At 42.4% G+C, this 10,282-nt stretch overlaps 1 protein-coding gene across 1 annotated transcript in view; it reads right to left on the reverse strand.

Annotated features, from left to right (window-relative positions):
• ANTXR2 (anthrax toxin receptor 2) overlaps nt 1–10,282 on the reverse strand; it is a gene marked incomplete at its 3' end in the record, with an annotated part of 68,752 nt that overhangs the window by 37,084 nt on the left and 21,386 nt on the right. Inside the window, exons 7-8 of the mRNA XM_009887992.1 lie at nt 3,209–3,269; nt 2,023–2,118 (exon numbers count right to left, since the gene is read on the reverse strand). Coding sequence (XP_009886294.1) covers nt 2,023–2,118; nt 3,209–3,269 — 157 coding nt within the window. The remainder of the gene's footprint in view (nt 1–2,022; nt 2,119–3,208; nt 3,270–10,282) is intronic.

The raw sequence follows: 10,282 nt of genomic DNA on the forward strand, positions 1-10,282 counted from the left end.
CTACTATGAACATAACTGTCCTGATGCAAGCCTCAAAACGCTCATGTGAAGAAGGTATGTGCTATTGTTTTAATTACCCAAATGGGCAGAGTGGGGTGAGGAGAAATGAATGCTCACGGTAAACAAGTCAGAAGCAAAGCAGGAATAGAACTGAGAAGTCCCGATGACTCGCAAGCCAGCCACTTAAATTGAAATTTAAGTTCTATTTATCTTCAGATCTTAACTGTTTACCCTAGATGGTGTGCAATTGATCTTATTCACCTGGACTAAACTAGTCTGTTTCCCCACTTGTCCAAGTAAGAAAGGTACACCATGATAATAAATACACCACTGCACCAATAATTTTGCCACATAGCAAATTCTAGCTCTGTGAAGCTAATTTATGCAACAAGTGTAAATAAGCAAGCTATAGGTTAACCTAGGAAACAAAGGTGACAATTTTAATTGACACTGAAGAAAAATGTATACAAGCAGAATTTATTTACGCAGATTGCCTCTACCCAGAACTCACTGTGCTATTCTGTTATTTTTCCAAACGATCTTTAACAGGCAGCGAGATTGGCTAGCCCATTCAAGTATATATGATATCCAGAGTAAGGAAGAAAATGTACTGGAAACACATGTTCAATCGGGTAGGAATTTAAGGCAAGCTAATATAAAAATCAGACAGTAAGTAGGGAAAAAATGAGTTGGGTTTTTATTTACAGGTCCATTTTTGGTTATTTTCCAGGCTGGCTTATTTCTAAGGGATACTGCTTAGAGCAAGAAGTTGGATGTACTTACACTAGCCATCCAGTTTAGTTTCTTGTTAGAAAAATGGTGGAGGTTTCCATTAATGGCATTTTTTCCACTATCATCTACCTTGTGCCAGTTCAGGGAACAGAGCACCACAAGGAGACTAATCCAAATTCCAGCATGACTTTTCATCTGCTCTGCTGCGCGTTGAAGCGCTGAGCAAGAGAAGACCAAGTCCTGAATATTTTGCTGGAAATTAAGTTCTCCGTGAGCATATTTAGTTAATCACATAGCAAAAAGAAATAGTCTGCGCTACCTCTCAGTCAGTTTTACAGCTTTTCTAATTTCTGCAGCATTCCACTCTGAAAAATTTCCCCAGTGATACTTGTAGTTTGACAAAGGAATAGCTAAGCATTGTAACATCTGGACAATGGTGAGTACTGATAATAAGGAAAACCCACCCATTTGCACCGCCCCTCCCACCTCCACCCCCCACCTCTGAAAAAAAAAACAAAACAGCTGAAGTTGCAGGGAAAGTGCCTGTCAAAGATGCCACAGTCACTCTGAAGCAGAATTCCTTTCCAGAGGTCAGGAAAGCAGAGTCCAGCTACGGATCTGGTTGCGGTGAGACCCACTTGAGAAGCAGAGTACTGCTTGGGACACTGCGCTGATGAGCCGCGTCAAAGTACAGGGACAAAACAGTACCAACTGTTCTGACTTGGCCTTATTCTATGCTGCTGCAGGAGCTCCAGGAGAGGACTGACTCCATGTCTCAGAGGAGCACCCATCCCCTGCCAAGCCCCTGAAACAAACAGTGCAATGGCCATACGTCTGTTACACCAGGCAGAACGAGCAGAGATGCCCCAAGACAACAAGGTAAGGGCACCTGGGAAAATCCTGCCTTTTGGAACCATGATGAGAGCCTATGTCTCCGCCTGGGGCTTCTTACAAGAAGGGTGCTTGGGCGCTATGCTCTGTGGTCACCTGCTTTTCACTGACATCTCTTTACGTGAACATCAGGACCCAGATAGTTATAACCATGTGAATTCACACAGCCAGCTGGGCTGCTGAACACCGGTCACAGTTTACAGCTAATGGCAATTGGTAGCAAATTCAAACCACTGAGCAAGATGTGAAATAATTTGCATCTCTTACTAATCCTCAGGGCTTTCCCGCTTTCCTTCTCTTCCATATTTTTTTGATTTTATTTAAATGAGGAAACAAGAAGCAAAATAAATCATTTATTAGGAAATCTAAAGGCAGATCATCTCAAACCTCGATACTTACGAATTGTAGTTCCGTTCACTTGATAGGTACAAGTAACACTATCGGTTTTGCCACCAAGGGTTAAGCCGCTTCCTCTAAGAACAACTTGAAACTCCTCTGGAGAGAGAAGCAAAAAGCCCAAATGACCAATCTTTAGTGCATTGGGTCAAGTTAGACAAAGAGAATGTTAACATAGCCTGCAATAAATGAGGCACAACATAGTAATGCTTCAAACTTACTCAGGTCTCCTTTTTAACTGACCCCTGGTACTGCATTCTTCAGTTAAGTCACTACAGGAAAACTAAACATTTGCTCCCAAACCTTCCTCTCTGAGGCAGCCCTATCATGATGGATGCTGATTATGACTACCAACAGGATCTGGGGCTCAGCTGCACAGTAAGAAACACTTTCTCAGTTCATACGCTGATAAATGAGGAATCTGGGTCTCACATGGAGACGACTCCCCAAACCTTCATCAGGCCCTCTTGAAGCGCCAGATGAAGAAAACCTTTCTCCTTAGTACTCTTTCTCTGGAAGTTGCACAAGGGCCACACCACTTGTGAATTGCACAGAGGAGGTCTCAAAAGTATTTAGTTCACCGAGGCCACTGATTTTATTGAGACAATCCATGTTTTAACGAAAACATCAAAAGGAGATTTTGCAACTACCTGAGTTTGATTGGTCTCAAACTCTGTGGATTGTGAAACCCAGAAATAAGACAAATTTCATGCAACTCTTCTAATTAATAAATGACACAAAAAGATAGTCAAATGCTTTACTGCTTAGACTCTGCAGATTTGGGGCAGGGCACTCGAAATACTGTCACGAATTTATATGAACCCATGTTACCAGCATTCCCACATCTTAACTTTGTGACCATAGGTAAGACAGTATGTGAATGTCACAGAATAAGTACCATTGCTTTGAAGAAGAGGGCAAGTGCAGAGCATGACTAGTGGGAGAGGGGCAGATATATGTGTCTCAAACTTTTACGTGCATTATCTAAATTAAGAAAGTAGGCCCCGGAACACAGCTCCTCTGAGGAGAAAAAGCAGTCAACAGAGAAGGATCTGAACTTTCTTAAACTCCTTCAGGATTTTTTGACTGATGTTTTACTCTAGAAATCTGTGGTGTTTTCCTTTGGGTAAAATAGGGAAATCATAGTCCTATGATAAGTTAATATTATTTTAAAATCATCAAAACTTACCTCCCACACAGACACTGGATGGCTCCAAATATAAAATCTCAGTGCATGATTGCTTCAAAACCTATTGTGAAGAAGGGAACTAGTCATAAATAGGTTTCAGTGTGCTATTTCAGTGAGAAATATTATTTTAAAACAAAAGCTTGTCCTAAAAGATACACATGCACAGCTCCAGGTTTGATTTGCACAAAGCCGGCGTTGTAGGACATTGCCTTGACCATGTAAAACTGCTGCACACCTGCATAGTCAAGTTTCCGAAGAGTTCATAAGGCTTGGGTTAGTTTGTTAAATCCGGGCCAGTCTTTAAAACAGAACGATGTCTGATTTTGATCTTTAAATTTCTGTCCAGATCCCCAACCTAATTTTCCATGAACTCCAATCCTAACATTTAAGCCAAAAATTAGTCACAGGGAGCCTGATTCAAAATCTAATCCAGTCAAAAGCAATCTTCCAGCAATCTGTGGGTCAAGCCAAGTGCACGCTATTGTAGTGCTGGCATCCTGCCCTATGTAAAGCAGAGCAAGAGCGTACGGTGTTCTTGACTGCGCTGCCTTCTCTCTGATGGGGGTTTTTTTAACTGCTGTACGAGTCAGCCTGCTTTGATTCCCCAACAAGTCAGGGCGTATGCTTCCAAAAGGCTGTGATAAAACAACACTGCTACAGGTGACTCGGGAGGGAATGCAAGAGAAAGGAGGAACTAGACACCTTTGCTAGATTTGTATTTAAAAGCTCTCAGACACTACCCGTCGTTTCAGCCAAGTCACATTTTACCATTTACAACTACATGAACGGATCGAGTTATCCATGGTGACTTAACCAGAGGCAGAAATAGCACCCAGGAGTCGCTTACTGCAGACCACTTCATTTTCCAGCCGAGAACAGTGCATCTCAAAAGGAATGGGTCAAGCTTGTCTACTACAGCTGTTGCTGAAGTCTAACCGTGAGCCCATCCGTTGCTCCCACTGCTAGGATCTCAGTCCCACAGCAGGGCCCCATCTCTTTCTTGTTATTGTTGTCCAGGAAGGCGATGTGATACCTATCACTGAAACGTTAATCCCACTCTCTAAGCAGGTAACAGGATTTCTGCTACCTCAGAGAGAATCAGTCTCTTGAAGCTTACAGGGTTAAACACACACAAACAATTCACAATTTAACTTCCTTCTACCTTCGCATGATAATGTGTGATTTCTCCCAATGGTTTTCAGTTTTCCTCTTGCTCAGAAAACTTCCGTGAAGTCTTTATATAGCTTCCCTTTTAACAAGTGGTGTATTTTTAGCAAGCATTCATGTATAACAGTACATGGAATCAGTTCAGGGCCTTGTAATCACGTGCATAGTAGAAAGTCCCATTATTGTCCCCTCTCTACCTCCATTTGCCAAAACTGTGCCTGCTCCTGAGCTGGCATAACTGTCGGTAAACGTTAACTCTGTCTTAATCTTATCTCCCTTTTCCTTTCTTTAAATACTTTTTTTTTCCTTACTCTGTCTACTCTATTTGCTAGTGACTCCTGTTGCTATATATCCAGAGCCAGCAGAAACAATACCGTATTTGTCACTGTACATACTAAAAAGCATGCCAAGCTCCAAAAAAAGAATAACCTGCCTCATTTAACGCTTTCCATACCACCTGTCTCCCCACAAACTGGTGTGCACAAATTACCTTTTAGCACTTCAAAACCAATTTGTAAGCATTAAGTAGCATTTTTAAAAAATGAGAGACCTTGCAGATGCATAAATTTGGATGAGAGACACATTTTCCTTGGAAAGAATGCAGCTTGAAGTTCAGTGCAAGTTGACCGGTTTATATTAGCTGAAGTTCTCATCGCACTTCCAAAAAAGGGTTTAGCTTTTTGATTTCTATTTCAGTGTGGAGAGAGCAAGTGTTACTTAGTTTATTTTAGGGGAAAGGGGAAGTATTTTGTGCAAAACAAAATACAGAAAGAATAAAGCATTTCATTCCTTTATTGTAAAAACATGTTCTGTTTGGGTTTTTTTCCTCTGAAGAGAATGAGTCACATAAACAGTCCAATTTAAGTCCATGAGACTACAGACTTGCTTTAATACGAACTACAGATCTAGCAGTTGGCAGTATTAAAGCGCACTGAATTAATTTTTTGTAGAGCAGGACTATATAGACAGGGAGAAACTTTCCAACTCCTGTCCCGTCCCCATCTGCCCCCTGTCTGATGAATTGGGGGTGCATGGAGAGCAGAAGACAATGACAGGCATAATTTGTCTTTTCTTGGAAAGCAGTAATTCCGTAATTGCATTGTATCCGATAGTGATTTTTCTTACACTGTATTTTGAAATGCAATATAAAACAGGAAAAGAACCTATTTGGACATGCCTAACTCGCTCTGGCCTTAAGAATAAACTGGGGGGGAACAGCATTTAACAACGGCAACATACAAACCAAAGCATGCATATAACTTCACCTCCCTTCTCCCTCCTCTCCCCCATCTCTTAAAAACTTAAAGCTGTGTTTAAACAACCTTGCTGTGGAAACCTGGACTGCAGTCAGCAAGATTGAAATGAACTCTACAAAAATCTGGACTGCACTCCCTCATGGCCAGTTCAGGATAATCAGAGAATGATCTGGCATTGCAAATTCATTGTTTAGAAACCTACTGCCCTCAAGAAAAGTTGAAATAGTTGCTATATAAGGCCATCCTTGGATAGGATAGTTAAACAGTCTGCTGACATAAAATAAATTCAAATAAGACTATAAATTGCCTCGGTTCAACAGCATGCCAGGAGAGATTCAGAGAGCTGATGTCATCCATCTCATTTGCAGAGCTGCACACCAAATATAGGGCTCTCTTCTCCCAGGCTTGCAAAGGCTTTCCTTCCAGACGCCTCCTTGTGCTAGCTGTCCCAAAACGAAACGTTTCCCCACAAACCAAAGTGCAAAATAGAGCTGAGATCTGTCAGCCTGTGTCCAGTTGTCTTACAGCTTCAGAAATGGAGAGCTGTGGAGGAACTACAGAGAGGTTCATCCAAGTCTGAGACAGTCTGTGCTATGAGGAACTTGGTACAGCTGGAAACACAGGCTAATCAAAGTGGAGGGGCTGGCATCAAAATCACCCGTGTGGGCTTGCCATTTTAACACTCGTTAGGAAGCACATGTGGCTGCTGGAAAAAGAGAGAGCAGTAGAGTTCTACTTTTTAGAGGCAGTCGCTCTCTTGTACTTAAAGAAAATGAGACATGAAATTCAGGTCCCAAACATCCTCTTGTTCAACAAGGACAGCAGACTGCTGAGGAAACCCTATTCTGCAGCTCCTCCATATAGAATTTGTTACGTCGCTGCCATATTGCAGCAGCAGCAGTCCAGCATCTACGATTAACAAAACCTTGTTATGATACTTTCTATGACTGGTTATTAGAAGAGCTACCTCAGTAACAAGCGGTACGAACGCAGCTGATGCTCAGTGCTGAAAAAACTGCCCGACGCAGCTTCTGGGGGTCAACTGAAAGCAGAAGAGCTTCTGAGCCTCTTAAGGAAATCACATCTTATAGCTATTAAGTGCATGGATACTGTACAGTTTCCGTAGCATTTCTCAGTAATGCAAGCTAATGATTTCACAGTAATTCTGAGAGCAAAAGCAATCAGAATAAAGGCATCAGAGACATCCCACGGGCAATGAAAAGCAAATTCACCCTTGATGTAAACTCACTGACACAGACTGGGATTCTCTTTGGCCAAACAAGCTTTCCTTTTCTGAAAGGGTCACTCGTAAACTAGCCGCTGGACTGCCCGATCCTGTCTGTGAGCCAGCTATCGCACTCCTTATCTGCATGTGTGAGTTTCAGCACATGAATATTCTGTTCCATACAGTGGGATGAGATCCTAGCTTACAGTTAAAGGTGTCTCTTGCTGGATCAAGGCTTTGATGTCCCATACAGAAAATTAGATTCAGCTTCCTTCCACAGCAGCGCTGTAGCATCTGAGGCGCACACAGCTCTCGGAGGCTCTGGCCTTTAGAGAAGTCTCTCTGTACTCTTACTGTCCAACGCTTTCTGTCAGCTCACTAACAACAGCAGAGTGTGCAGCAAGCAGAACCAGAACGGTTCAGCTCCCGAACCAGCTAATTGCCATTCAAATTTTCTATTTGTCCTACATTGTCCAATTATGATCTATCTCCATCTCTCAAGCTCTTTCAGAGGCTTATAAACCACAGACAGGTTTGTGTCTCCTGTAAGTTTAATCTTCTTCAGGCATAAACAAGTGCACTTGTTAATTTTTTGTTAATGCGGTTGTTTTAAGATGGTTTAAAACTATCCACTTTATCAACTTTTCAGTTTGAGACTACTTTTTGCCTACCAGTTTCTTTTCTGAACAACGTGACTACTAATCAGCACTTAAAAAACATATCGATCCTTACCAGTGGCATGGATTTTAGGCATTTCCCACAAGAAGTTTCCCAAAGGCTCACAAAAACGTCGCAGCCCACTCTTGAAATAAGTGGTTTAGCATTTTTGTCATTAATAAAACATTTAATTCAATTAGAGATGTTTTACAGAAACATTGTCAGTTTCTGACCTGTAGGTGTCTGAATTGAAAAACAGAATCATGTTTTTGTTAGATTTAAGCTGCAGAAACAATACACCTACGCAAACAATTACATTAGCATAGAAAAGGCAGATGTCCCTGCAGTAAATTGCAAAAAGGCAGCCAAATAAAAAGATGACATAAGGCTTGCTAGCGCTTATAGTCTTTGCAAACTCCACCTCTGTTGACAAATTTTACCTCGTCACCGATCTTGCCCCTACTTTATGCAAGCATTTCTTCCCATCGAGAACATGCCTTCCGCATCTTCCAGTACCTCTTTAACTCGTCCCAGCCTGGGCTCAGCTCTGCTTTGACTCGCTTTTCACCCTTGCTTATGCCTCTTAAAAGTTCTCAGAATTTAAACAGCAGAGCAGTACAGCTCCTGCAGCTTTTTAAGTATTTTGACTACCATACAGTCAGAACATACTGTGGAACAGAGCTGTACCATGCGGTACAGTGTTACATGCAGGCTAAAACAACAACTTTCCCTTCCAGCACTTTAATGAATTTCACGTTCCAAGAAATTGTGAGAACAATGCAGTAGTAACGAGCCGTGAGCAACCCAACTGTACATCGACAATTAACAAAATACGCTAAGTGTCAATTTATTTCACAGCACCATTTGATTTTGCTTAGCCCCAGTATGCAGTTCAAAAGTTTTTGGCAGCACTCAGCACCATAAATCATAACTCGCATGGCATCTGTTCCTTCCCGGAACTGTACACCGAGTTCAGGATTTGGGGCAGGTCATCGGCACAGCTGCATTCTTTGCTGAACCACATAACCATTTTCAATTCTGCTGTTCTGAAACTAGAACATGCTACATGGATGCGTAAGGCACTTGCTTCCTGGTAAAAAGATTAGTATAACCGTGAACTGCTGGAGGAAGAGAGCTCTTTGACACCTTTCGATCAGACTTGGCACACTAACCATTTTGAACTAAGGATTTCCAGAGTCACTGGTGGCCTTTACTCCCTACGGTTCCATTTCTAACATGCACCTCTTTGTTTACATCATGGCTCATTGGAAGCCGATCCCGTATCAGGCTGGCTGGACTTTTTACAGGGGAAGACAATATGGTTCCATGCAGAGAAGCGTAATACTGTAATAAAACAAAGGCATCTAACTTGCTATTTCCACAACCGAGTTTTAAAGAGGAAAAAAATGTTCAGCTTCAAAAAATAATCTTATTTGCTATACTCATGTATAGCAAGACATGTGCAAAACGTGCTGACAGTGCAATATAATCACTTTGCAGTCCGTGTGCAAAAAATACATTTACAGCGGTATTAGCTCCTGCTCGTTGCACTGTGAGCTTGCGCCTGGAGCACTGCCTATTGATACGCCGCCAGCCAGTCATGTGTACACTCACTGCAAAATGTGTGCCGCACAATTCGGAAAGATGGCAAAACAGCACTTAAAAAAACCCTTAAATGCTAGTCTAACAGCAAACTCGAGACAGTGGCTTTTCTGTGCACAGTTCCACCCCCTTTTCTTTCCTCTCTCCCTTCCCCATGTGGTGTTCATCATTTTCTGTAGGGATGCTATAAACACAACACGTAGTGAGCAAAATATACGAAACAATGAGGAAAGCAGATCTAGGAACCACGGTAAACTACAAACATAATTACAACTGGAGAAGCTACGTTCATAGTGTGACGCAGAGCGGATGTGCTTTTCCTCACATACTGGGCCAAGCGGCGCTCTCTGTTAACCATGAAACCTGCATCACGAAGAGATGCATCTCCTTTAGTTCCACCCTTGATCAAAATATAGTAGTAAACACGCTCAAGTTAGCCACCTACGACCTTGTAATTGTTACTGCAAAACACAGATGCTTAATTCGATAAAAACTTCTGAAAGAAGTGGGGCAGGAAGGGGAGATGGGACACGCTACGGCTAACTCACAAAACAGTGCCTGAGAGGGTCCTGATAGCATAGGACCATTTAAAACTACCTTTGGTGTGACTAGTCTCAGTTGGATCTGTGTACATAGGCACAGCCTCTTTGGATTGTCAGCTGTAATACTGAAGTTCTATCAGCTGTTTCCTGATGAGGGATTGCTTACACCTTTTGGCTCCCACTGAATGCTGATCAGGGAACACCACACACCTGTACTGGGGCTTGTGGAGCAGCTTTTTAAGCGGTAGGCAGGAACAGGGCTGTTTGAATGTGCAGGTGCAGCAGTGTGTGTGAGTGGGGTCTGAAAGCTGTGGGGTCGAGCTGCTTGAAGCTGTCTGAGCTTGAGGAACGATGCTCTTCAGTTAATCCTTTCTCTGGTAAGTGAGTATCTTCTTGAGCTTCATCCCAGCTTGGAGCTGTGAAGCTCCTCAGGAGAACGCGTAATGCAAACAGTATTGTATTATTGTTTGCTTTAGTCATTTGAGGGTAGGCTGGGCCGGCAGCCTGGCTGCCTGGAGTGAGTTAAGCAGAACCTATCAAAATGGAGTTCACACAGATGCTGAGTTTAGTGACTAAAATTGCTTTGCTTTGTTTGTGCTGATTGGCTGAATTAGGACCCTGCTGA

The sequence above is a fragment of the Charadrius vociferus genome, unplaced genomic scaffold (genome assembly GCF_000708025.1).
Source record: "Charadrius vociferus isolate BGI_N301 unplaced genomic scaffold, ASM70802v2 scaffold687, whole genome shotgun sequence".
NCBI lineage: Eukaryota > Metazoa > Chordata > Aves > Charadriiformes > Charadriidae > Charadrius > Charadrius vociferus.